This window comes from Syngnathus floridae, chromosome 10, assembly GCF_059516105.1.
Source record: "Syngnathus floridae isolate MCC-2025c chromosome 10, RoL_Sflo_1.0, whole genome shotgun sequence".
Lineage (NCBI taxonomy): Eukaryota > Metazoa > Chordata > Actinopteri > Syngnathiformes > Syngnathidae > Syngnathus > Syngnathus floridae.
The window spans coordinates 4456623-4484597 of NC_142422.1; the positions used below are offsets into that span (position 1 = coordinate 4456623).

General features: G+C 39.3%; 3 protein-coding genes across 7 annotated transcripts; 2 read left to right on the plus strand and 1 right to left on the minus strand.

Moving 5' to 3' along the window:
• Positions 1 to 450: 450 nt before the first annotated feature.
• Positions 451 to 26307, minus strand: serinc2l (serine incorporator 2, like). Of its 2 annotated transcripts, XM_088386201.1 has the most exons (11): positions 26244 to 26307; positions 5267 to 5956; positions 4415 to 4576; positions 4131 to 4318; positions 3364 to 3443; positions 3130 to 3267; positions 2878 to 3047; positions 2614 to 2704; positions 2241 to 2391; positions 1961 to 2167; positions 451 to 1747 (listed from the first exon to the last, which is right to left on the minus strand). In XM_088386201.1, exons 2-11 carry the CDS (start codon positions 5303 to 5305, stop codon positions 1609 to 1611), a joined length of 1365 nt encoding a protein of 454 aa, XP_088242327.1. In that variant the 5' UTR covers positions 5306 to 5956; positions 26244 to 26307; the 3' UTR covers positions 451 to 1608. The 2 variants fall into 2 exon arrangements, with proteins under 2 accessions (XP_088242327.1, XP_088242326.1); XM_088386200.1 differs by lacking the exon at positions 26244 to 26307 and having other exon boundaries at positions 5267 to 6148.
• LOC148392006 (stathmin-like) lies at positions 3741 to 8537 on the plus strand. 4 transcript variants are annotated; one of them, XM_088386204.1, is made up of 7 exons: positions 3741 to 3955; positions 6896 to 6922; positions 7197 to 7369; positions 7478 to 7630; positions 7716 to 7868; positions 7940 to 8131; positions 8219 to 8537. In XM_088386204.1, the coding sequence occupies exons 1-7, from the start codon at positions 3943 to 3945 to the stop codon at positions 8255 to 8257; spliced, it is 750 nt and encodes a 249-aa protein (XP_088242330.1). In that variant the 5' UTR covers positions 3741 to 3942; the 3' UTR covers positions 8258 to 8537. The 4 variants fall into 4 exon arrangements, with proteins under 4 accessions (XP_088242330.1, XP_088242331.1, XP_088242332.1 ...); XM_088386205.1 differs by lacking the exon at positions 3741 to 3955 and adding an exon at positions 6288 to 6420; XM_088386206.1 differs by lacking the exon at positions 3741 to 3955 and adding an exon at positions 6307 to 6420 and having other exon boundaries at positions 6893 to 6922.
• paqr7b (progestin and adipoQ receptor family member VII, b) lies at positions 10017 to 15076 on the plus strand. Its single transcript, XM_088386203.1, has 2 exons — positions 10017 to 10179; positions 11709 to 15076. Exon 2 carries the CDS (start codon positions 11715 to 11717, stop codon positions 12771 to 12773), a length of 1059 nt encoding a protein of 352 aa, XP_088242329.1. The 5' UTR covers positions 10017 to 10179; positions 11709 to 11714; the 3' UTR covers positions 12774 to 15076.
• Positions 26308 to 27975: the final 1668 nt, after the last annotated feature.

The following is a 27975-nucleotide window of genomic DNA, read 5'->3' on the forward strand; positions in this document are numbered from 1 at the left end:
CATTGCCAAGTGCACTGGGCCACTATTATGGCAGCCAGAACTAACAGGAACATTCCTCACAGTCAGGCAAAGAAGGAAATAACACCATAAAGGCTTTCTTACAGTAACACACAAAGAGCATGTAGTTGAGCTAATGGAGAAATGTGGTCTGAAAGTACATTAAAAACTCAACCAAGTGAATTTAAAGTATGCACATGAACATGAAGAGCAATTAGCAATATTAGTACCTGCAGACAGAACATGCAAGACACACGTTAAGTCTACGGGCCCCAAAGTTTTCACAGCGTGACCTTGATGCAAGTCTAAAAGCAAACATATGCATCACCTTGACGGCACAGATAAGGAGACATTGAGTACAATCGGTTGCACCCACGGGTGAATCACTGGATGTAAACAAAAGAGAAACCTTGAAAGTGTTTTTATGAAATGACTACGCTATCACAATAGAAAGCGAGTCCAAGTGTTTAATTTGTAATAATAAAATCAACGTACACGATTTGGTGTTAACGGTACAGTAAAATAAGCACGCATCAGCATTTTACAATTCTTAATAAAATGAGAAGGCAATGTTGAAAAATTTCCTTTAAAAAAAAAAATGGCTTTGATAATGCACTTAAGTGATGGTGGTAAAACTTTACAACACTTGGAAAATGCTTTTTCTAAAACTAAATACCGCAAACAAGACCTCAACATTTGGGGGGGGGGAACACACCTCCCCTCATCCAGAGCGAAATGTAGAAAACCACAATATAATGAAAGTAATGACTTTCCAGGAACACACATCGCGGCAAAGACGGGTTTTCAAACTGGTTTGATTGTTCCGCACATTGTAGCTGAATTGTTTGGAAATGATGACATATGCATGAGCACGGGGAGCCCCGTGTGCGCATCATGTGAGTCTGGCGCGCTGCCAAAAATCAATATGTGCTGCTATGCAGGTACAGATGGTTGAACAAGGCCACAGTCAGACGTGGAGATGGTGTTGCATTCGGGATATACTGTATGACCTTGACCGGATTAGATGTGAAATGAAACGGCAGCCTTGTTACTTCTCTGACTGTCAGTCTCGTAGAAAAAGGGAACCCTCGCCACCATCTGCGGGGTGTGCCGTTTTATTCTTATCTCATTTTTGCACACCTCTCCCTCAGGGGGGGATCGAAAGGAGGTTTCCCCGTGTTGCCTCAGCACTGAAATAGTCCTCAAAATAATCAAAAAGGGGGGCTGAGGGGGGGTCCAGACATTGTTAACAGGAAGTCTGGTGTTTCTGGTCTTCGGTAAGAAACATTTGTGCGATTGCGAAAGTGTCGAGTCTCTGAGCTTGTGTGATAGTCTGGTAAGTAAAGTTCAGCAGAAAGATAACAGTTCACACAGTCACGCCATATCAGATGACAGGTCGAAGCCTATCAAGGTGAGTCATTGGAAAATAGAATCAGGTCCTGTAGCTCAAGCTCTTATTAACCTGACCCATGAGTGTCTGCGGTTGATTATCACACCGAGTCAAAGGCAAAAAAAAAACCATCTTCATGCATTTCCTGTATTATTTGCACCTCATTTATAGTCCTTTAAAATCGCTAAAGCAAGCCAAACCAAAATGAAAAGACCTGCCGCTCAGTTGAAATCTCGGTCGGGGAAGATGAGAGGGGCCACGAGGGTCCACAGATACAGGCTGAGACCCAGCCAGCTGGAGCACACCTTCACCCACACGGCCGGCATGCTGCTCCGCATGGCTTGCGTGGAGGTGTCGGGTCTGTGAGAGGCAAAAGAACCGTTAAGTGAAACCAGTTCAAACATTTATGTACAAACATAGCGATTATATAAGTCAGAGGAGGCCCTTATGTGAAATTGGAGTGCATTTGCAAACCAAGCTTGTGCACCCTCTAGTGGACATAATCGTAATGACAGTTTATAATTCCTAATTCTAAACATTCATCAATTTCATTTGTTGGCGAATCATACTTACAGGTACCAGTTGGTGAGGGTCATCATGATGTACAGCGACGCCAGAGCCAGATGAAAGTGGAAGGCCGAGTAGTTATAAGTCACGCCGTCCTCCTCGTTATCCACGGCCCTGCGCACGCCGTCCTGGCCTAAGTTTTCTCCAGCCTCGCCGCCGCCCTCCTCCGTTTGCAGCAACTTGTTGACCTGAGTGTTGCTGGATGAACGAATGCTGGGAAACAAGGAAGAAGAAGTCAGATGAAATATAGATAGAATAGAAAATGTGTGCAGACGGCCCAACTCACCTAGCGTAGATGGTGCATAAGAAAAAGATGAGCAAGCCAACGACGCTCTGAGCATCCCACCATTGCAACTGGCCTGGTGGGTGCTCGCTGGAGGGTGAGGTGGTGGTGACATTCGACACTAGACTCAGTAGGCTGGGGTTACACTTGCGATCTGTGACATCACAACCATAGAAGCACTTATTGAATTTTCCTACTTAGGAATTTACAATCTCAGCCTGCTAAAGAGTTTCCTGAGGTACACAAACTAATGCAACCATTAAACATAAGACACATGGGAGCTATAAACAGAAATGACCGGAACTTAGCACAATGGCGTCTGTTGTAATATTAATCACAAATGACTGAAGTGTGAATGAGACATCATGAGACTCACTTGGATTGTTGGTGAGTGCGGACCAAGTCACGTACATGGTGTAGAGAGAGATGAGAGAAGCTTGCAGCAGGCCAGAGTAAGGCTGGGCTTCCTGCAAGTAACACGGCAAATGTATATTCTGCACTAAATTTTATGATGTGCAACAAGAGGACATTTAAAAAAAAAAAACATTCAGTCTTAGAAACAGGGGGAAAAAAAAAAAAAAATTTAGGTTGCGCTTTTAGAGATTAAAATCTAGCATAAAGGTTTTAAAAAGTTAGTTACCTGAACTTTGGGGAGGATGGACACAATGGAGACGATGACACAGAAAATAAGATTGAGGCTGATGATGACCTTATGCTCTGTGCAGTCATCCGGTTGCGTGTAATAATGATAAAACAACACGATGGCGGTAAAAGCCAGGGCGTAGAACAAGAAGGTGAAAGACAGCAGGCCTGGCAATCAAAAAAAAGTGTGTCAATGTTTACAGAACATTTACAGAATTTATGGGAGACGTCAGAAATTAAATTGCAATACCTGCATACCAGCACTTGTTGTCGTTATTTTCGGCTTGTTCTACCCACGCTTTGTTCCAGGAGTGGGCAAAGTCAATGAGGAGTATGAGTTGAATGATAACGAATAAAAACGAGCCCACTATTCCAAAATAGTACCACACTGTGAAGCAAAAAAAACAAACAAGAGAAACCAGACACAGCTGTCAACACCAGTTAAAAAATAGACTGCGACTAAATAAATGAATTTTGTTCGTACCAGTATGGAATACCGGATCAGTGATGAAAAAGGCTCCCACCATAATCCCAACTAGGATGAGAAATTTAAAGAACCAGAAACTGAAAAGCAAACAAAAAACAAACACAGTCAAGAAAGCAGGATAGCTAAGTCAACAATGCAAACACATTTCCAGTCTGTTCGCCTTTTGTAAACATCTGATTCAGAACAAATATTTTTTTCTAAAAAAAAACATGACGTGCACAATTAACACATTAAAATTACAACATTCAGTGTCGCTGCCAAGGAGTTTTGTTCTTTGTTTTTTTTCCCCAAGCGCTTGATGAGCCAAGTCACCAACAGGGGGCAGCAGTGCAACAACTCAATTTCAAAACCACTTCTTTTTCCCAAACTGTTGACAAAGGATGGACTTTACTGTCATGACGAGCAGTGGCACTCAGCAGACTTTAAATCAGACAGTAGCAAACATTTGGAAATGGAGCAGATATGTATATAATTCACAGAGCATGTGATATGATTGCGGAAGGATGTGTGTCACAAAGGAACCAAAGTACAACAACCATCTGGGGAATATGTCATGTGACCAGACACTAATGGCTGATGTGCCGCTCTGGTAAGTAGATGTCACTCACAGAGCTTGTATATCACAAAATAGATTATTATTTTGCAATCAAAAATCATTACTAAATGTTTTAGCAGCTCGAAAGTAATGGTCAGTGATCTGATGACTGAAAATGGCTGGCTTTGAACAACTTAAAGTCACATGTGAAATATAAAGCAACATGTACCCGTTTTGCAAAGACGCACGCGGGTCTTTGCTGCTCCTGACGCGAATCATGATGATGAAGAAGAGAAAGAAGAAGCAGGTCATTGCAAAGCAAATACGATATACAGATTTGTAGCCCACGATGACGTCACAGTCGAACTGGTTTTCAAAGCCAGGTATGGTGCTTCCACCCTGGCAAAATCCTGGGATCTGAAAGAAGCAAAAAAACAAATCAACACGTCTAATCACAATACGCAAAATAACTTGGCCAGGGGTTTTTTGTTAAACTAATTGTCAATGGCTCACTTTGCGCAGTTGAGTTTCCATTCCGGGAAAGATCATGATGGCTGACACAAAGGTCCCGAGCAGCAAAAAGAAGCTGAAAACTAGGCGTGTGACAGTGGAGTTGTTGGAGGAGGGACAACAGCCACACAGCAGACATGGTGCAGAGCCACACAGACACGAAGCCTGCAAGATTGCAAAAGATATCAAATGGGACACTTTTAGTTTATATTTGACATTTTAGGTTGATTATTATTAATCAAAACACAGCCCTGCTTGCATATAAACAATTGTGTTTGTATTAAAAAACAAGGAGAGGCTGAACATTTCAGTAAAACCAAAATAATTTGATTGACAGATTGTCATGACGAGTGATTTGTCAATGAGTATAAAAATGACGTCATTTTACAACCACTGAGCTCGCCACAAGTAGGTCATTGATTGGAAGGGCGTTTTTTTAATTATTGCCACCACTGACAAAAAATATGTCAATTTTTAAACCGCAAACGAGAAAGGGTGTGTTGGGTCAGCAAAAATATTTAATGGCGTATTGGTAAAATATTACAATCGAAAACGAACGCCTAGCTTATATATTGAGGGTCGACGAGAGCTAGCTTGTAAAGCTAACTTCCTGAAAACATGACGTCACATTTGCGTAGTTTTCAAATAGAAATTTAACGAAGTATCCCATGTTAAGTATCTTGATAGACGCCAACACATCATTCCATATTTCGTTGCATATTTTCGTTACTCATAAACTGGGAAGTTGGTCGTTTTTCCGTGGCGTCGCCAAGTGCTTGTTTTGTTCCAAATGCCTTGACTAAATTTAGGCGAAACCATTCAAGAAAGACTACAAAATTGAAGAAAAATACTTACGCAGCTGGCTAAAGAACATAGTGCCATACATGCTCCCATGGTGACGTCAAAATGTTGAGTTTAGATGTATATTCGCTCAGCTTCCGTGTGCAAGCTTGTCTGAAGACAAATAGGAATGTGGTTTTTGTTGGCCGGCAGATAAGTGCTCTACAAAACGTCGCCACCTAACGGCGTGAAGATTGACTGACTGAAGTCAATGTTTTTAGTCTACTTGAAATCTCATTTCCTATTTATTTTTAAAATGAATTTTCTCACCATGTTTCCCAAATTATTTATGTAATCATCCACCCATTTTCTACAGTGCTTGTGTTCATGGTGCGCCACAGAGCTTCCTAATATGGTAAAAATGAGTGGATCGTGATTATTGACATAAATCAATTTACATTGTGCGTCCCTAACATTTCAGATTATGGTCCATTGCGCCACTAATAAAAAATAAAATAAATCGGAAGCCCTGTCATCTGCCTACATAAAACCACAATATAACCACCACCACAAACAACAAGTATGAGTTCAGTAAAAAAAAAAAAAAAACAATAATAGATCTTAAAATATCATACTCACCAAGAGATGCTGATTATTAATTCATTAGGGTGTGCAGATCGCTACAGACCTTTTTTTTCTAGATGATCTTTGACCAACCTCAGAGGACGCAAAGTTGTTGATGCCCTCGAGTGCCAGAGTCTGGACCTGTCAGGATGAAATATAAATCAGATTGGTTAAAGAAACAATTCCATGAAGTTACTATTGACAAACAAGCCTCAAGCAAAAGCTAATCAAATGAGTTGTTATTGTTAATCAATAGCATGAAAACATGAAGCTAAATGAATGCATTATTGTGCACCCATTCAAGATCTTCACAATCACAATTTTAACAGTTTTATTATAACAGGTGATGTCAGGACTCTGAAAAACTAGTAGTGTTTTGTGTTTAAGAGTTTAGAAGTGAGGTTTTCGCTGTGACGTCACCGCTGCCGTTGTTGTTTCGATTAGCGTCACAGGCGCTCTCTGATTGGTGGATTTCGACCAATCAACGTTAAAAGCTGAGAAGACGCCATGGATCCGATTTTGTGCGCGAGACTGCTCAGTTGGCGGGTGACTCCCGACATTAACTTAAGAGCTGAAACCTATCTGAGCACTTAAAACATCATTAGGTGAGAACAATGATCGTTTAAATTGTCCTTCATATCGCTCGCTAGTGTGTAAAAAAATTGCAAGAATATTCTGGTAAAATTTGCGACTTTTAAATCGAAGTCAACTTCAGGTAATATAATGTTATTTACACGACATGGCGACAATGGAAAGTTGCACCTGGACCAAAACGCTGTTAGATCTGATTTGCCCGTCTTAGTATATACTGTTTTAGTTTTAACTCTAAAATGCCGTTCACGCATGTTCGTGAAAATGAATTTTGCTCAATTCTATCGCTTGCGTCTCATGGGTTGTGTGTATCCCACAACTTGACTTTTTTTTCTTCTTCCCCAAACACGAGGTCTTTGTTTGTTTTAGCGCTTTTGCTGCACCCCTTCGTCTGCAGAAAAACAACAGATAACTTACGCATTGGTGGTGTTTGAATTTATGACTCGTTTTAATATCCATGTGCTTATTCTTTCCACTATGTACAAGCAGCCTCAGCTGAAATGGATCACGTTGCAGGTAGGTGCAATAAAATGGAAACTGCGTTGCAATGTGACAATGTTTGAAAGAATTACACTGAACAGATTTAGTTTTGGAATTCTCCAGCAACCAATTTGAATTTGCTAAATAAATTGTGCAAATTTAACTTAATTTGCAAAATTATCAATTGCACCTAGAGTCCCTAATGTGATTAGCATTGAGTAGCATTTCTTAAGCTTCTGATCTGCAATAAATTACCATCAAAATCAACTTAAAGTTCATGCCGTCATGTCCGACCCATGTGGTTTTACAGATATCCAAGTTAAGGAGCTGAACAAGCGTAGTTCAGGCCATGCCTTTGAGCTCATCCTGAGACCCACCTCCCCTGATGCAAAAGTACAATTTCCACTGTCCCCTGTCCAAAAGAAAGACATTTCACTGGATGAGATTATGAAGAAGCTGGAGGCTGCTGAAGAGAGACGCAAGGTATCTTCAACACGAGTAGTTCAAAGAGCTGGATGAACATTTGCTAAATCACGATTATCATTTGCATTGAACTTGACAGGATCAATTGTATTTTGTCTTTATTCTAAGAACCACGAGGCTGAATTACTCAAAAATCTAGCAGAGAAACGAGAGCATGAGAAGGAAGTGATCCAGAGGGCCATTGATGAATGCGACAAATTCAGCCAAAATACCCTGGAGAAGCTCACTCAAAAAATGGTGGCTGCACAAGAGAGACACGGGGTATTTTCACAACCCAAATGAATATATAACAAATCAACTAAATCCTGCAAAAGTGAAACAAAATGCAATTTGGACTTTTTGCCAGATCCATGAGGCTGAGGTGCTGAAAAATATCGCGGAGAAGAGAGAACGTGAGAAGGAAGTGCTCCAGAGGGCCTTTGATGAATGCTGCAACTTCAGCAAGACCACTCAGGAGAAGCTTACTCAGAAGATGCTTGCTGCAGAGGAGAGATACAAAGTAAGTTAAGAAACATGAATGGACTCAAAAGACAAATCTTAAACCAAGGTGAAACACTTTCTCTTTGTTAGCGCCACGAGGCTGAGGTGCTGAAGCAATTGGCTGAGAAACGAGAGCGTGAGAGAGAAGTGCTCCAGAGGGCCTTGGATGATTGTAGCAATTTTAGCAAGAGAGCTGAGGAGAAGCTCAATCAGAAGATGGAAGCAAACCAAGAAAACCGCCAAGCGCGATTGGCTGCTCTCGATAAGAAACTCAAAGAGAAAGTATGTGCTGGTCTTGTCAGTCTTTAAAGTTGCAGTTCAACCGAGACTCCCAAAAAACAATAACTTTATCCTTTTGTTTTTAAACAGGAAAAGAAAATTGAAGAATCAAAGAAGACAAGGGAGTGAACGAATTTATGAATGCTGACAGTCTCAAGGATAAGCTTTGCATTATAATGGTTTTAATAGTTGCAGCTGAATATTAGTGCCTCTCTAGTTCCTGTTGGCAGCTGATTACACTGTATTGCTTGTGGTGCTAATTGTTTTTCTATTACTGGGCATTCCAATTAGTACACTGGTCCATATGCAGCACTTGTCGTACGATTTATGGTTAAAGTTGCAGGTACTGTTCATTTCTTATTCATTCTTGGAAAACCTTTTTTTGTAATAAAGCATGATTACTAATAAACGCAAGGTGCATTGTTTATTTTTTTGGGGGGCTCTGAGATTTCATCTGTGGTTTCACACTACTGACACCTAGTGGCAGACTCAGGAGTGGGTGAGGGTTTACCACACGAGAGAAAACTGAAAAATACTGAGTTCAAATAAATAGTAACGTACATTTTATTAGAAAACTAATATTCTGTCACGGTTAAGTGTCAGTGAAATGATTTCCTGGAATGCACTCCTCCAGTTGCTCAGTAGAAAGTCTCGTGATAGTCTTAGCTCTGTCTAGACATCATGTGCGCAGCTTTAATGATGTATTTTTGGGTGGCTGACAAACTGTACATATATACATACTTATGCATATTTACATTTATAACAAAGAAGACACAAACTTAGATCGGGTGACCTTGTGGGCAATTTTCAGATCACCTTGTCTAGCATGCTCAATCCATCTCTTTGGCAGATGGTCATTGAGAAAGCTGTTAACGGCCCAACACTTGACACCCAACCTGTTATTCAAAATGCTGCTGAGTGCTTAAAACCTGCCAAGTTCACAAGTGTTCACAAGTTTAAGGTGTGTCGATGTTATTCTATTTTCAGGGAAACTAACCGTCTTACATCAATTATCTGTCTCGGATGCATGTCTCATTGACATAATGAGGTCAAGATGGTGCACAAAGCGCCTTTGCACGAAACTATTCGATTACCATCGTTGATCACTCAACGCCCTCTGCTCCTCGTGCCCCCACTTGTATGCCAGTCACGCTGCATTCATTATAGTTTAGTCACTGCTCACTCTGAATGTTTCAAAATCCACAATGTCAACAAAAAACTTGAACGAGGACACAATGCAAATCTCTGACTCAGACAAACAATAGAGATGTTGTTATTGAACGCCTAACACGAGAATGACAAAACGAGATCTTTTTGGCATCCAAGGCAAACATGCTTGTTTCATATCTCATTTAGTCAACAACATTATGACCCAAGTGGATTGTGGAATTAACCAAAATATAGGTGTAGGTAGTCTTGAGACAGTCTCAATTTGATTAAAGCAACATTGTTATTGAACTTTGACCTCTAAATATTTTCTCAATCTTTTTTATAGACGACATACTTAAATAAATGCAAAAAAAAAGACTTTACAACAGACAGGGGTCGAGTTCAACTTCATAGGGCAAAACAAAAATCCATGCAAGTATGGGAAGAAAAAGCAAACTCCACATGGGGAGGCAGGAACCTAAGAACTATAATTGAATAATACAAAATAATTGAAGTCAAATTTGTCCTAACATTACATTTTGGTGATATTCTACACTTGATTACTTTTCACATGATGGAAATGTGTCATCCAAGAGGCACATATTATGACTGTGACAAACCGTCCCTGTGGTGTGGGTTGATTTTCCGGATAACAGCTCTCATTGGCTGAAATGAAGGATGTCACAAAAAAGAAGCCCAACTCTGTCTTCTGATTGGTTGTAAGAACTGTCTGTCAAAAGATCTTGCCATCCTCTTGGAGTCTGCGCCCTAACCGCCGAGCACCGTTCCAGCCACGGCCATCCTCCATCCGTGTAACTCGTCGCACAATGTTTTTAAAAATTTATCAAGCAGCCAGTCCTTCGTCGTCTGCAAATTCTTTGGATTGATACCCCCATTTTCAGGTATGTGACTCTTTGCGGGTTGCGATCATTACTTCAGATGATAATCGGAAGATTTCCGCCTCGAGCACGAAAACCCACAAGTGAATGGTTATCAGTAATTCCACGCTAAACGCCCTATCGCCTTTGTGTGATGCGCACGGGGAGTGAAATAAGACACCCTTGCTGTGATTAAATATAGATAAAAAAAAAAAATCATTTTAGATTTACAGACGTCTACCAGGTGCACGATTTGGTGGATAGAATATACAATGAGTGCAACAGGGCCGCCTCGTTGTACAGCGCAACAATGGTGTTTGTATAATTCCCGATTATTTATCCTTTAATATAAATCAAACGTACACAATCACGAACACAACCTTTGCTGGGGGAAAAGGGTGTGGACCTCGGATGGTCATTCTTACGTAATCTTCCCCCCCATTCACTACTGTACGCACATGCGCGCGCGCGCCCGCGTGGAAAAATTCACGAGATTGTCTAACAGGTCTTTTAGTAAAGAGTCCTTGATATTCTAATTTGATTACTGTATTCATGAAAATGAGGTTTCAGAGTTTTTATCAGCTTCATACCCACAATGACCCTGATTTTTTTTTTTTGACTTGTTTCAAAATACATTATTGAAGATAATTATTAATAAAAATGAAATGACAGAACTATTTAGTATTCAGTTGTGGGCATATAGAATCAAACTGTCTGAGTCTGTAGTCTTTTTTTTTTTTTTTTTGGAGGGGGGGTGTAGTACAATGGCTACCCAGTGATGGTGTCAGCTTAACATCTGTTGGCACAGAATTGGATTCTGGCTCTGGTGGCTGTTGGAATGTGAAGGTATAAAAAGTTGCTACATAACGGAGCAAGCATTTTTTTAGGTTTGCGGCTCGGCCTTGCAAATTGAGTCACAATAACACATTTCAGAAATGTGGTTTTGGCTATTAGACGATTAAATCAGCCATGTGGGCCCTCGTTAAGTATTAAAGTTTTTTTTTGTAAGAAATAAGTGATTTTTTTTAGCATATTAATCAATTGAACATAGTGCGTTATGGGTTTGGGTAAAATATGATTTATTTTTATATTATTAATTTATTTTCTTGTCACTATTTTCCATGACTTCTGATTTCCAACCCAGTTTGTAAAAAAATAGAGTAAAAAAATGAATGCTAATGAATACATTTACCATTATTACATTTATATAATGGTGATGTTCAATCCCACTTTGTTTACACAGATACCAGTAGTCACCCATACCAACACCATGCACCGATACCACTAATACTTTTGTTGCCTAAAAATCTCTCCCAAAAAACAATGACAAATTATTTTAAAGAAAAACCTATCCATCTCAATATAGCAATTTCCTTCAAATTGAATAAAATTAACGGCAATTTTCTATTCATCTAATTTCTAGTCCCTAATCATAAAATGCCCGTCGAGAGTACCGATACCTTGAAATAATCATCGGTACTCGTTATCCCTAATCTTCACTATCCTAAGCTCTATGCTCTTCCTCTCCCTCCCCCTCGTCTCCCTGCTTGCAGTTTGCCATGGCGACGGTGGTGATGGAGCAGATCGGCCGCCTGTTCATCAACGCCCAGCAGCTGCGTCAGATCCCTCAGCTGCTCGAGTCGGCCTTCCCCACACTACCTTGCACGGTCAAGGTGTCCGACGTTCCCTGGGTGTTCCAAGAGCGTCACATCCTCACCGGCTACAGGCAGCCGGACCATAGCTGGCGCTACTACTTCCTCACCCTCTTCCAAAGGCACAACGAGACCATCAACGTATGGACCCACCTACTGGCCGCTCTCATCATCTTAGTGAAATGGCAGGAGATCTCACAGACGGTTGATTTTTTGCGAGACCCCCACGCTCAACCCCTCTTCATCATCCTCCTCACCTCCTTCACCTACCTCTCCTTCAGCGCCCTCGCTCATCTCTTGTCCGCCAAATCCGAGCTCTCTCACTACACCTTCTACTTCCTCGATTACGTGGGCGTGGCCGTCTACCAGTACGGCAGCGCGTTGACACACTACTACTACGTCATCGAAGAAGCTTGGCACGCAAGAGTGCAAGGGCTCTTCTTACCCGCCGCTGCTTTCTTAGCCTGGCTCACGTGCTTCGGCTGCTGCTACGGCAAATACGCCAGTCCGACCGTGCCCAAGCTTACCCACAAGCTTTTCCAAGTGGTGCCCTCGGCTTTGGCTTACTGTTTGGACATCAGTCCTGTGGTTCACCGCATCTACACGAGCTACCAGGAAGGCTGTTCCGACCTGGTGGTAGTCTACCACCTCTACCAAGTGCTATTCTTCCTCATCGGCGCCTACTTTTTCTCCTGCCCCCACCCGGAGAGCTGGTTCCCGGGGAAGTGTGACTTCATCGGGCAGGGCCACCAGATCTTTCACGTGTTTGTCATGTTCAGCACCTTGGTGCAGATCGAAGCGTTGCGGATAGACTTCGGCGAACGGCGGCCGCTCTACGAACGACTCCACGGCGATTTGGCTCACGACGCCGTGGCGCTCTTTATCTTTACCACCTGCTGTAGTGCGCTCACTGCTTTTTACGTGCGCAAACGTGTGCATGCTTCTCTTCATGAAAAATTCGCTTAGAAGCAATGTTATATCTCGCAGGGGTGTCAAACTCATTTTTGTTCAGGGCCATATTGTAGTTCTGGTTTCCCATTATGATTCTGAACCCATACACATTAATTGTAATTTTTATCACGTATAAAAAAGAGAATCTAGTATACAAAAAGTTTTTGGGTTTATTTTGAAAGGGAGATTAAATGATTGCATTGTCTCAATGTTATTAAAAGGGAACATAAATTGTCGGTATATTATATGAATATATATGAAGTCAGAGCATATGATTTGCAATTGTAAGTCACTTAAAATGATGTGGTGGCACTGGCGGAAGTAGAGGGGGGGCATGCAGGGGCATTTCCCCCCAAAATTTGCTTGGACCCCCTAGGTGCCAGGCAAAATGATTGACCTTTGGGCATTTTTTTAATTTACCCTGGACTTTTTCTCTAGGGAATTTATAATAAATCATTATCGGCATTTTATTTAAGAAATTTAAGAAAATAAAAACCCGAGCTCCATGAGTGCGGTCCAGATATAGCCCCCGGACATCGAGTTTGACACCTGCGCTTCACCGTGACCAGCAATTTTATTGTAATTTGTTATTTTGTAACAGTGACTTCCTTGTGTAATCTGCCAAACCACAGTGAACAGTTTACAGCCCATTTAGTAGTCAGCAAGGGGATAGTTAAATCCCACAGGTGCACATTTCATTGTATTTTTTTTCCCCTAGTATCATGTTGACTTTTTTATGCTTGCAACAGTTCTTAATATGAAGTCTCAACATAACACTCATTTGTTTTTCGCAGTGATTCAATGCTATTGTAGAGACTGATTAAAGGAACCTGATTGTTTTGCTTATAAAGTCTTATAATGTATTATGAACAATTGGAGGCGGGATACATGTTGATTGTCTGCAACTGTGTTTTAAGTTGGAGTGTTTTCATTCCCATCCAAAATGCATGTTTTCGCTAGCTGTACAAAAAAAAAACAACCTCTAAGTCTGATTTATAGTTTATGCAGACCAATAACATATTGAAGCTCCTGTATATTTTTTTTTAAAATATTTTTTGTCTTATCCTATTTTATTCTCTTTCTTTTTGTATTTTCTATGATAATCATGCCAAACAAAATGACATAAAATTACATTTTAAGTTTTGTTTGGGTTGGGAGATAACATTTCTCAAAGTGCTATAAGTTCAGCTTTTGCCTTTTCAACATTCCACGGCGTTGCGGCTTGTATGTGCACTATGCTCTGCTTTTGATATGATTTTCTTTTTGTATGATTAAATTGTACAGTATGTGCCTCTAGCATGTCTATCCCTATATAATGCGGATGTTCTGGTGTGACAGCTTTTTCTGCACTGTAAGTGTTGCTTTCCTTCTGAAAACCAAACATTTATCACTTTGCTTTCCGCCTAATAGCACTCTGATATTTCTATTTTTCAGAAGGAATACACCACATTTTGATTTTTTTTTTGCTGCGTGCTTTCAAATGTTTCAATGTCTTCATGCTTAACAGATTATAAAGAGATAAATACAATATTTTCTTCCTATTGGTGCACTTTTGCCCTGAAGTTTGTTTTGGCTCTAGTCGCAGTTATGGTTCACTGGTAATGTTTTAAAATGTTAATCTCGGAAAATTTATTTCATTCATTGCAGCATTCTCTGCTCTTGGTGTTTTATGAATTTTTTTTTTTTTTCCAACAATGATGGCACTACTGAAAGATATTTTCAGAGATGACTTAAATGATGTCCTGACAGAAGCGCATGTGGTGGGTTTAATTGAAAATCCTTCGAGTCGTTACGCACTGCCTGAATCAACACTGTACTTACTGTGGCTGACCACGATGTTAACATGCATGACGCCCCCCCTAAATACTATTATTGTGGGTATTTTATTATTTGTGTTGAAATTTAACATTGAGTAGGGGGGGGGGGTTGATCTAAGTCATACGTGGGAATATTTTATATGTTTGAATCAATTCTTTATTTCAATTGAAAATATTTTCTCCACAAATGACAACATTTAGGTCAATTTTGTTTTTGTACCAGTGTTTTTTGAGTAATAAGCAAATTTGTGAACAGTATTTTTCTCTGCAATTGACACCTTGTCACCTATTATCTAAATTGCATGTTGTGAAAAAGAAGAACTGGAACGTGGGCAGCTATGTGTTAAAGTGAATGTGTTAACAAAGCCTCTAATGACGCCACCCAGGTTTGCCTTCATTATAGAAAGCAGGGTGAGAAAGGGCCAGAATGTCTTCTGCCTCTTGACTGTGTGACTGGCTGTACTAATGTTTATAAGAATTAAAGTGTTGCATTAACTTAAATTTTCCCAGATTGTCGTCTTGTCTCATTTTAGCTTTAAAAATTGAAAACAAAGAAGGTGAAAGTGGGTTATAAGTAATGATAAAGTGGAGGAGAGGTAGGGAGCACGTGATTAAACGCGGACAGCTGATTGGCCGAAAGACGTCACGGCGTAAATACAGTAAGAACTTCAGTTAAACTATATTAAATTCCTATTAACGTGTAAATTCTGTATAACAGTTTGAACAACACAAAGCTATTTTATCACTCCTATTATATTCTTTAAGAAAAAAAAAAAAACACATTTGATAAAGGCTCCTGTTTGGTTGGCCATTCGCCTTACTACCACCAGAGGGCAGCCTTGTAATTTAGTATAATTTAAAACGAGGAAACATGATTGGAAAAAAAAAAAAAAAAATCAACGTGTTCCCCACTTCGAATTATTGCTTACAGGTAACTGTTTGTAGTCGTCATTAGTGATTTAATAAAAACATCATTTAGTCAATGATTTGCCCCCGGACATAAATGATCATTACTTGAAATGAAATATACAGTATTTGGAGGTTCATTAAAAATAATCCTGGTAATCCTCCTTGACAAACAATGACAAACAAAAATCACACGCAGTGACCTTTATGAAGTTCTCAGAAGGAACGGAAATAACATCTTGCGCCTTTTCTAAAATGCACCATCAATCTACCTGGTTTTCATCTCTCGAGTTTACTGTCGCCTATACGTATGCGGCACTGATTTATCACCCCACTTTACTCCCGGGTTAAGCATCTTGTTCATGTCGACACAGTCTACGTTGCATATTGACAAATAACATCACACAATGTGTTTCTAGCAGTTGCCTGCAAAGGAAGCCAGTGCAGCATTTTGCTGTTTTCTTGTTGCTGAGAAATATTTTAAGTGCTGAGGTGTATGTTTGTGCGGCCTGACAATGCTTCACTCTTAAAGTTGCAAGAGCTTTTGCTTCAATATAAAACATATGCATGTATTTGAAGCCGTCAAATATTTAATGTACTTTGAAAAGCTGTGGCTCACATCCACACGACACCCTTGACCCTCACTAAGAGCCAAATCACATGCTATGTTAATTTGAACATCTCCAAACTGCATTTTCTCACGATTAGGACCCACTGTAATTTAAAGCTTACGAGATGGGGCCCTTAATGTAGAATGTGATTAGTCTACAATATTCCACACTCAGACAGTCCTAACTCTAATGGCTGAGATAGTGATAATTGCTTTACAGCCTGTTTCCTGTCCTCTATCAATTGCTTCCACCAGACTCCTTCCATTTTCTTACATCTGCTTTTGACTTAGCTGCACTCAGCCTCGCTCTTCTCGCGGAGGTTCTTTTTCATTCCTGTGAGCAAAGCCGTAGCTCGTCTTGTATTCTGCAATATCTTTTTTTTCTCTCAAGGTTTCCAGAGTCACTAACGGATACTGGAGGGGTTTGTGGTTCAGGTTCATGTTTCTGGTCTTCAACTTAATTGTTAAACAGATAAAGCCTTATAAACATACTGCAGCCTAATTTCCTTACGATGTGAATTTACTAAAAGATGACCTTCTTTCTCATCGTTGCCCCTGTGCTTCTAGCTTTACCAATCAGCCTGCCCGCCACTCGAGTCCATTTATCATGAGCTGGTAGTGGAGATACTGAAAGAAGGTGGAGGTGAGGAGGGAACAAGTAGACCCTATCTCAATGTGTCTCTCTTGACAAAACCTGGAGCCTCTCTCAAGGATAATGAATTCCCTGTTCCTGTCCTTTAACCTCTTCGCAGAGAACAAGCTTATAGTCTCCTAACATTCTCGGATAACCACGACGAGAGAAACTTTCAGGAGTCTGGGCTTTGTATTATTATCTGAGGAGGCTTTGAGTAAAAACATGATTCTATGGTGTAGCACAATCCGTTTGAATACGGACAAAAAAAATTCTTGTGATAAAATTTCAAGGTCACTAATATTTTGGTATGAAGTTTTTTGTGTCTCTGGGAATACTTTGGGGCAGTTACCACAGAATCAGAACCATGGAGAGCTCAAAATGGCTTCAACACTTTGACATATTATTATTATGTTTATATCAAATTTGCTTTGACCCTTTGATGTATTATTTATTATTATTTATTATCATTATTATTATTAATTATGCAAAGAGGACGCCAAACTTCTCCAATTCCCGTTGTTCAAGCTGTCCAACACAAAACAAATTTTATGCCTCAATTGCAAAAGCCATCACCTGTGAAGAATCTTCCTTCCTCCTCCATAAGAGTTTTCTCAAAAGACACCAGATGGCTCAGTATTCTTTTTTATTGAAGTCTCTGTACACACATTCTTGGCTCATTTCTCTTCCCTGATACACTTTTTTTTAATTACCCTAGCGCCTGCTACATTGCTTTCAGATAAAATTGTTTTGACTTCCTATATATAATTTAAGATGTGTTTTCACAGTATTCTCAACTCACATCCTAAAGGATTTTTTAAAAAAAGGGGGCGGGGCATATTTTCTCTACCCATGCCTATCACTCTGAAACAATGCAAACAATGTGACAAGACTATCTTGATGAGATCTAAATAGAAGTGTCCGAATGTGTGCGGAGGCCATTGCCATAGTTTGAAGCTCACATCTCTGTCGATTGACACCAGATGATGGATGATGCTCAGAAGAGAAGAGAGGAGAAATAAGCCTGATAAAAACTCCTTTAACTATTCTTTCATTTTTTCTTCCTGCCTCTCTGCTATTTGAGAAAAAAAACAACAACACATTGAGTGTTGATATTTTAGGAAAGCGAGTGGGAGAGGAGGAACTTCCTTCTCACTCCGGCTAATCTAAATTCTGCACCTGTCAAAGCATCTGTGTTTATCAGCTACTAATATGCTCACCATGTAATTTGTTGCTATAATGCTTTGCCTGTTTTGAACATCTCAGTGACAATTGAACATCTGGGATTTTTTTTTTTTCAAGTTGAGCATAGCAGAGGTTGCCAACTTGTATAAATAAGTCATAGGATATGTTCTGACAGTTTTAGCAGTGAAAAATATATATTTCTTTTAATCGTTATCTGTGCTCAAATGGATACAGTGTGCTTCAATTAATTTGCAATATGTTTCTAAACTTTCAAAGGCATTGGTATAATGTAGGCTAAATGCTAAAAATATCTTTTTTTTTTTACAATACCCAAGGGTATTTTAGGAAACGCTGTCGTAATCAACCTCCAAGAACATCCCAACAAATTTGCAAATACATTGAAATGCATGTTCCAATGTATTTTTGATAAGTCAACACCAGCTGGACTCTTTCTGGTTCCAATTCACCTTTACTGTTGCGTCATAAAACTTTACAACAGTAGACGGGAACAACAACAAAACCTCTCTTGCAAATCAATACACTTTTCCATTATATCTTCCACCATTAAAAACTCACACACCCCAATGCTCTTGGGTTGTTTAAGAAGGATATAAGCATAAATAAATAAATAAATAGATAAATAAATAAATCCATCCATCCATTTTCCAAATAAATAAATAAAAACTCACACACCCCAACGCTCTTGGGTTGTTTAAGAAGGATATAAGCATAAATAAATAAAAAAATCCATCCATCTTCCAAATAAATAAATAAATAAATAGATAAATAAATAAATAAAGAAAGACATAAAGAAAGAAAGAAACAAAGAAAGAAACAAAGAAATATAAATGCTTATAAATAAATAAATAAATGAATAAATAAACTACATGGATCAGCACAGATGGGGAATACTCATGATGCACCTTTATAAAGTCCATATAAACATAACAAGCCGGTTGTACAGATGCTGTTTTAATTTGTTTTTTTATTAATTCTCTTCTCTTCTCTGTGGCACGATACAAACTGCTCGCCTTTGGCATGAAGGTTTGCTGACAAACTATTGGTATTCTTCGGTGGGGTGCAACTCTCTGGGTTAAATATTTATGCAGGAGACTGGCATTTGCTGATAAGGAATATGGCTCCATTTACGATAACACAGTAGAATTCCGACTGAATATTTAATCAAACAGTAGAGTTTCTACATCTGGAAATGAAACGTTTCGGAAAAAAATATAAAGCCTTTTCATGTTGGCAGGAGAGGATGTTTACTCACCATTTGGCAGTTGGTGTAATAATTACGTAAAACACGATGAGTTATCCTGCAATGTCGGGTTTCGAAAAGATATTGGATTCAAGAAAATATATTTCTTTTACTGCTGCGCAAAAAGGGAACAAAATCACGCGGCCGTCTTTGAAAATCTGTTCAAACATTTCACTGCTGCCGGATTTTCTCTGAAAAATCGTTTTTTTATTGACTGCCGTCTAGCTTGGTTTAATACACAATGTTTATTTTTTACTTTTGATTGATTGTTATTGTTCTCCACGATGACGATGTTGAAATTGATGGCACTATTTTGAGGGAAGAAAAAAAAAATAAATTCTACTCTCTCATTCATTGACAAGTTTCTGCCGTTTCCGTTTTAACCACACAAATTGGGTTTCGTCCAAATCGGTCAAACCTGACAGATTTGGTCTTATCGTTACGATAACATAAATCCCATCCACTACAGAATTGTTTGCACAGATTATAGGTTCTTACCAGCCTTTACTCTCCAATCAGAGCCAAAATCCAGCCCATGAACCTCTAGTATCAGTCCCAGCGTTAGTCTCGCTAAGAGCCTGTTGAGAATGTGAGCCTTCAAATCTTGGCACCTCGAGCCCTCTTGAGACAGATGGCTGAGGGAGTTAAGGGAACGATAGAGAGTATCAGATCAGACGTGACTGTGAATTAAAAACGGTGGTGATTGACACTTTTGGGAAAGATTCATTTCACTGTTCATAAAGGAAGTAGACGCCAAATTTGCATCCTTTCGCCTTGAGAAATGGCCACATCACAAAATGATTATCCTGGGGTGTATGAAGACTGATTACCCCCGCGCCCCCCCTCCCTGATTTGCATAGAAAATGGTTGAAGCTGACAATGGTAAAATTTGAACTAATCTGGGAATTTTTTTGTTGTGGTCATCAATTTGGCTCAGCTAGGCCTCCGTGATGCTAAATGGAGTCGTAGCCAATTAAGCAGTGACCCGAAGTTCGTACCCTTTCCGGAAAGTGACAGTGTTTTAATTTTCTTTTCAAATAATTTGTACCGCAAGTCATTCACCACAATAAAAAAAAATACAAGGAGAACTGTAATGTATAGTTAACAGTTACGCGTTACGCTAACAGTTAGGCTAGCTTCTTCCATTTATTTTATTTCTTTCTGCTTTATATTTCTTCTCATCATGTGTGGTGGGGTTTGTCACATTATAATAGATAAATTATAAAATTGGGTAGCATTTTAAACCTTATATGTAGCATGCTAAAGAAAGTGTACTGTTGTTAAAACTTTTGCTAGCACCGTGCAGCATCACTGAGGTGAAATTTTCAACTACAAAAAATCATCACTTTGACTTTGTCAAGACTTTGTGCATCAATTACATATTTTATATCAGCGGAGACATTGATTCAAAACCATATAAAGTGAATAACAGTGTCTCTGCTGCAGCAGTTTGTTTTTCTCAGATTGACATTACACAGGAGGAAGGTCAAACCGCGGGTCACCGTAACTCAAATCACCGAAGCGCTGCTTATCACACACTGTAAAGACTTGAGTGTTTGCTCAACAATACAAGGCGGCTCTTGAAAAAAACATGAGGGATCAGAGAGTTGGTCACGCACCAAGAAAGAAAACGAATAGGAAAGTGATAGCATTGAAAAGTTGTTGACTGACACTTATGTATTCACAAAAAAAGCAAAAAGCTTACTTTCAACTTTTTTTATGTGTGGGAAAGTTTACAGTTTATATATCTTGCTGATACCAAAGCCAAGAACTGAATCACAACAAACTCCATTGGACTTTTTCGCCATCTGCATATTTTATAGCCGTACAAATTAGCTTCCACTCAAATGAGTACGCAGAGCTTTTTGGAAAGAAATTGCCGCTTACGTTCCAATTTTCAGTTATTTTCACGTTTGACCGAATAGATTGAGCATTTGTGTCGCATTATTTCTATCTATAGAAAACGGCACAGTAACACTTGCCATGGACAGGGAAGGGCGTGAAAAAAAAAAGAAGCTACTTTTGGCTCCTCCACGTCAATGGCGCATATTGAAAAGACCATTTGCTAATGCTAATGTGGCTTAATACTGTTATCTTGTCCTCTAGCGGAATAACACCTGCCAAAAATAGAGCATGCACCTGAGCTGCGGGGCTTCTCATCTCCAACAGACAACAGCGAGATGAGCGGCTGATGACACTTGATTTCCAGCCATGAACAAGAGTCAAGTCAAATATGCGGGGAGAAGTGCGAAACATAAGAGATGGGGAGTGTATGTTGTTGATCAAATCAGCACGACTGGGCTTGCTTGTAAGTCGCTGTATTGAATTCTTTAACAGCTGCTTGCAGACAAAAGGGGCAAAACAAACACTCGAGTGTTCTGCTTGTTCACACCGCATGCATAATTTAGATTTACTTTGTGTCGGTGTTTGTACATCATCCGCTCTGTGAGCTTATCCATGCAGACACTTGCACTGACTATCATCTTTTACTGCGGCCGAAAATTTCAAACTGTAGTCAAAATGTTCATTTATGGGTAAAAAAGGTGTCAAGCATTTGCATATGGACGAGACATTCCGTCAAAGTACTGTATTCGTGAGTCTGAGAGCCATGCCAATACCGAATCTATACGCTACTTTCAAACTCGCTCTAATGTGTGACGCCCCCAAGGCAAATTTGCTAGAATTCAATCTCCACTCTGAGAAATGTTTTTTTTTTTCGATCCCAGCAGCACAACACTCTAAAAGGCCCATTTGGTTCAGCGAGTATTTGAGAGACGTAAATTGAAAATGTACAAGTGAGTGGGAGAAGAAGAAAAACGTCCACACTCACAACATCGACTTCTAACCTAAACTTCCATTTAGCTAATTTGATAAGTGTACATATTTTTGCACGTGTAATGGCTAAGTATGTGAAATTGCCTATACAGTCAACTCATTCACTGCCAATCCAATTACCGTATTTTCCGCACTAGAAGACGCACCGGATTATAAGGAGCACCATCAATGAATGGCCCATTTTAAAACTTTGTTCATATATAAGGTGCACTGGATTATAAGGCGCTTAGAATAAATAACTCAACGTTGCTCAAATGCAATCACAATATAGTAACACTTGAAATCGTGAAAACAATAACAATATATCAATAACTCAATGTTGCTTAAACGTTAATATCACACAACACACAAAATAAACACCTAAAGCTTACTTTAATAAGTTAGTCCTCATCCACGAATCCATATTGGTCCCTATATAAGGCGCACCGGATAATAAAGCGCACTGTCGGCTTTTGAGAAAATTTGAGGTTTTCATGTGCGCCTTATAGTGCGGAAAATACGGTAATATGAATATTTGATGCCTATAGTCATCAATGGGAGTGAATGTGTTAAAAAAAGTTTTATGATCGCTTGACCCCGGAAAGCATCAGTAAAAGATCTGTTCTCAGTACACGTGCGATAATGTTGACAGAAGACTTTCTGGAGGATCTCCTATCTTCTGTTTGCATTGTTCTCACTCTTTGTGTCAGAGTGTCCCAGCCACCGGCTGTGATCATCACGTCGTGATAGCGTCTAATAAAGCTGCACATGCCCGCACGAGCATTCATCTTGAACCTGCCACACTTGCGGGCGACAACATTCATTTTGTCTGTGTGATGAGGCGGTGCGGGGCACAATATGACCCGACAATGACTACGGCGAGGCGCTCAATCGCCCCATCAAGGACAAGAGGAAATACGGCGTAAAGATCACTGCCGATTTTAATTGTGTTATGGTGGTAACCCAAACAGAAACTAAATATCAAATGTTAGCAACTACAATTCTAAAGAAATACACGTGGAGAACCACAATTTTTTTCCTACTTCATAACATAACATAACATAACATAACATAACATAACATAACATAACATAACATAACATAACATAACATAACATAACATAACATAACATAACATAACATAACATAACATAACACGATATAACATAACATAACACGATATAACATAACATAACATTACACGATATAACATAACATAACATAACATAACATAACATAACATAACATAACATAACATAACATAACATAACATAACATAACATAACATAACATAACATAACATAACATAACATAACATAACATAACACTATTATTTTAGCCATTTTTAAATGTTCATTGGTTTAGCTTCTTGGACCCTACAAAATCTACCTTAGCAACAAGTGGCAACAGTAATTCATGATGTGACAATATAGCGCATTTATTCCTCGTCTTCAAAACGGTACAGGCCTAAATAAATCCCAAATCCCGGATGATTTCAGAAGACCAAAGGCAATCACGCCAAAAACCGCCCCTTCACAATGACATTTCTCCCTATAAGCCCAACAAATCTGTTTCGAAATCCTTCCAAACACTGGCCTCCCAGACTTATAGGCACTGTTGCCATGGAAGCCAGAACAATATCATCCACCCCCCACACCCCCAGCAGTCCCCACCCCAATTGAATTACAAGCCTAATGAACAGCACATTTCATTACGGCCTCCAAACCAGATCAAATCTGGTCAGCCCTGAAAGAACCGCAGGCCTTAAAGGTTCTCAGGTTGGCAAAGGTATTGGGACACCAGCTCCGTGTAGTTCTTTTTTGGATTAGAAACTTCCCACCCATACATAAAACCACACAACATTGCCAAAATGATCTCCCACACATTCTGCATCTCAAACTATGCATGTAAACACAAATGCTACACATGAGGCCAGTGGGTGGGTGAAGTACAAGCAGCTGGAGTGGGTGGTTATTACGAAATTTCAATATTTCATATCGTTTGGATTGCCACTGGAGGATGCTCAATAACCACAATGACATAGAACTTAGCAGGCCACTTGCCACCAACTCAAAGCGGAGGACTTCCTGCATACCAAAACTGTAATTATCATCTTCTGTTGTCTTAGACCTTGTGTTATTTGGCACACACAGCCCTGCTGCTTAGGGAGTCACATCCAACCCAAGGTTCTGGACTGGTTCTCGTTTAATATGCCTCTGCCAGTCATCAGAGAATTGCCAATCAATACAGCCATCAGGCCTCTTATCTCTTCAAGGTCACATAGATTCAGAGCTAAACATATTTCAGATCCATTTTTTAAAATCTCCATAAGCTTGATTCGCATAGCTAAAAATATCAAGCATTTGAATACCTGAACCAAGGCAGCCATTTTTTCTTTAATTTTATTGAAAGGATTCAGGAGCGTAATATTTTAAAGCGTATTAATATTGTCTTTGAAAAAATCTGCCAAATCATGTCAGAGTACACCTGACAGCTGTCTTTGTTGACACTGCTTTCCAATAAGTATTCTCCCTCAGGCAGCAGGGGGCGCTAGTAAGCCAGAAACTATGAAAGGAAGTTTCCACAGAGAGCACAAGTTGAGGTTATCATCCTCAGATGTCCTCTGTCGTTCTCGCCATTTTTTCTCTGAACACACACATGCACACACACACACACACATGCACACACACACATGCACACACACAAATTTGTGTGCAGGAAGTAAAAAAATGTGGACGTCAACACACACCCAAACAGAAGATGAGTCAACTTGGATGTATACTGAAATTCTAACTGCACGAGCGTCTGTTGCTGTAACCCGAGTATTATTTTTGCTGATAGCCCACGAGTCCATTTCAGAGTGCAGTCTAAAGTGGGCCACCATTTGCTGGGATGAAAAACTCCCTCTCCCACAAGTGCGTCCCCTAAATGAACAGGCAATGCGTGTGTCCACTACTCATAATGCATTCCAAATTGTTGTTCAAAGACTATCAATTGGAACCACATCATTTTTTTTTCCCATCTGCATTTCACTGCTTTTTGAATTATAACACCTTGAGGCTACACAAAGCGCGATACAAGTGAAATGCATTTACCATTCTATTTACCATTCTTTTTCATCTTGCTAAGACATCTCCTTGAGAAGTTCAGTGATTATATATTATGTACTTTCAATTGCACTTTAAAGAAATCTTATATAAAGTGTTACATCATTATTATTATCCCGCAAGAGCAACATTCAAGTGAGTTACAAAGAGCCTGAATTCATTCTTAATTGTTCTGTAGTGAGCTGTCACTGGATGAAATAAAACATAATGTTATGTTTTTTTAAGATCTAAAAAGATAAAAAAATTGGATTGCTTTATGGCACACCGGAACGGATTAATGGCATTTTAGTTCATTTTAGTGGAGAAAGATGATTTGAGATCATAAGGCAACATAATTAAGCCATTTTTTTTTAATTAAATAAAAGTTTTTGCAGGATGCAAAGTATTCTCGCTGTGGATTGCATAGAAAAAATTGGGAATCACCGGTATATGATAAATCCTACAATAATTCATTCCACATATTTTCATATAAAGCACCTCTGACTTCATTTACATTTTAACGAGGTAATCCATATCTTTGTGTGAGCACTGTTGCATACTTGTGTACAAACATCCCTGTTGAATGCAATCTGGGCATGGGCTGTGGCGGGATCTCAAGCATGCCCATGCCAACACGTGCACATTTGCACCTACACACAAGCAGACATCTGAAACGAGCAGCCAGGTAGTTTTCGTCTTTCTTGTCATGACTGTTAGAGAAAAGCGGCGGTATGCTAATGAGCCGCACGCCATTAAAAAGAGGCTAATGGCTGATCTTTAACGCCAAGCCTGGGTTGTCTCGGCAGGCATCTGCGCTCTGCCTCGATTGCTATCTCAGCTTCAACTTCACTTAACTTCACATTAAATTGTCTTCACTCGTGTCGTCGTTCAGCTGGCCAGGAAGGAGAAGACAGCTCGCATATTAACCGAGGAAAAAGGATGTGTTCTTCCTTTACTGCTGTGCCTTCATATTAGCTTTTATAGGATCCTTTGTGATTGGCTCCCATATATTTGACATTCTAAGAGCAACACAAAAGCAACAGGCACATAAAACCTAAATATGCATCTAACTCCCGCTCAAGACAAACTTCTTTACCGAGAATGTGAAAATGAGCATACCGAGTAATGAGACTTCTCATTTAAAAAAAAAAAAAAAGACTTAATGCATAACTTACCCTTTGAAAACGATGAGAATATTTACTCTGGGAAATTCTCCAGCAATCCCGAGCTGTAATTCAACTGCAAAGAGAACAAAAGGAATTGTGAGTCATGTTTCTTATCCCCGAGAACAGGGATGCAGGCAGGATGATGGCACATAATCCTTCCATAGACGCCATTGTTTCACTCACACATTTAGCTATGCTTCCATTATGACTCAGTGTTAGTGTGAGCGTTTTGTTAGGGGTCGTGATACTGCACACATTTAACATGGATGTTTGTGATTTTCTGTGGAAATATCGGGATTTTATAGGTTGACCTCTTTTGAGCCTTGGAAGTTATTTTGAATTGATCATTGACGAGACTCTGTGCGTAAAAATAAAAATAATATAGAAAAATAATAAAAATAATATGTCTGAGTCAGTATAAATTAAAATGAACTATTGTCATCTTTTCTTATTTTTTATTAGATTTTAATATAATATAGAAAAATAATATGTCTGAGTCAGCATAAATTAAATTAACTACTGTCATCCTTTCTTATTTCTTTATTAGATTTTTTTTATCACTTTGGAACTCAAGATTAGTGTGACATTTTCTCTACAAGTGTTTTATCCTCTCCTTTAAAACAGCTCTTCTTTTTCGAGAACATTTAGTTTTTTTTAAATTCAGTGGTAAGGGCAGCAAAAAAAATAGAATAAAAATAAATCAAGTGTCCATCCACGGGGACTAACAAATGGTTACCCCCTAATTTTATCATCTAAAAACTCAAGTCCAGGCCACTGTGCAACTTCACGCTGTTAAAACACATCGAAATTTAATTTAAGTGCTTTCATGAGGCGTACATGGAAACACCCACACATAATATGACTTTGCGTGAAAATGCAGGGAGGCCAAGAAAGGGGGGGGGGGGGGAGGATGGGAATAAAGATGCACAAGAAAAACACCCAGGACAGATGTATGGAACAACACAGCCGGAAGGAGGCTGTATTTATATCTGTCGAGCAGTCAAACATGCTTTCCATGCAATTATCACGCATATCCTGCAGCAACACACTGGCCAAGCTAGCACTTGCTACGCTGACAGTACAACGACTCAATTCCGCAATGTATCCCACTAATTTTCTTTCGGGAAAGCAAAACTGTAAGTTGTCTTCATGCAAACTGTACAAAACATTGGTAGTATAATTTCAGCTGTCAGTCTTTCCATTAGTGTGACATTTTCTAACACACCTGCCTTTGCTGTGTGTCTCATATTCAAGCTATAACATCTACTCCCTGCTCTCATTAGATGATTTGTCCTGATACACTTTCCTGAACTCGCCTGACATACCTGTCAGCCAAATGAAGACAGACGCATCTAGGGAAAGCCTCAATAATTGCTTTTCTTGCCTTGTGAGTGAACACGTATTTTTTATTTTTTTTTTACTTGAATAAACCATTTCAAGCCGTTGCATTGTGTCAGTAGAGTGGTGCATTTTTCTTTGATAATCAGGTGCCTAAGAATCCCCGTTTGTCCTCATAATGGGCATTTTAACGGTTTAGAATGTTCACATAATTCAGAATAATTGGAAAATAGGCGCCACACATGCTAATTAAGTCGCAAAATAGACGGAAAAGTTACTGTGTTACTCTAGTAATGACCTGAAATAGTGACAAACTGTAGAGAAACATTAAAATATATTTTATGTATATACATATATATATGTATTTATATAATTATCTAAAATTATATTATATTATTAAAAT

Coding starts and splice junctions, on each gene's coding strand:
- LOC148392006 (XM_088386204.1), top strand. Junction 7,370..7,477: donor CTGCTGAAGAGAGACGCAAG/GTATCTTCAACA, acceptor CTTTATTCTAAG/AACCACGAGGCTGAATTACT. Junction 8,132..8,218: donor ATAAGAAACTCAAAGAGAAA/GTATGTGCTGGT, acceptor GTTTTTAAACAG/GAAAAGAAAATTGAAGAATC.
- serinc2l (XM_088386201.1), bottom strand. CDS start 5,305: ATGGGAGCATGTATGGCACTATGTTCTTTAGCCAGCTGC. Junction 3,444..4,130: donor CGTGCGTCTTTGCAAAACGG/GTACATGTTGCT, acceptor TTTGCTTTTCAG/TTTCTGGTTCTTTAAATTTC. Junction 3,268..3,363: donor TGATCCGGTATTCCATACTG/GTACGAACAAAA, acceptor TTTGCTTCACAG/TGTGGTACTATTTTGGAATA.
- paqr7b (XM_088386203.1), top strand. CDS start 11,715: ATGGCGACGGTGGTGATGGAGCAGATCGGCCGCCTGTTCATCAACGCC.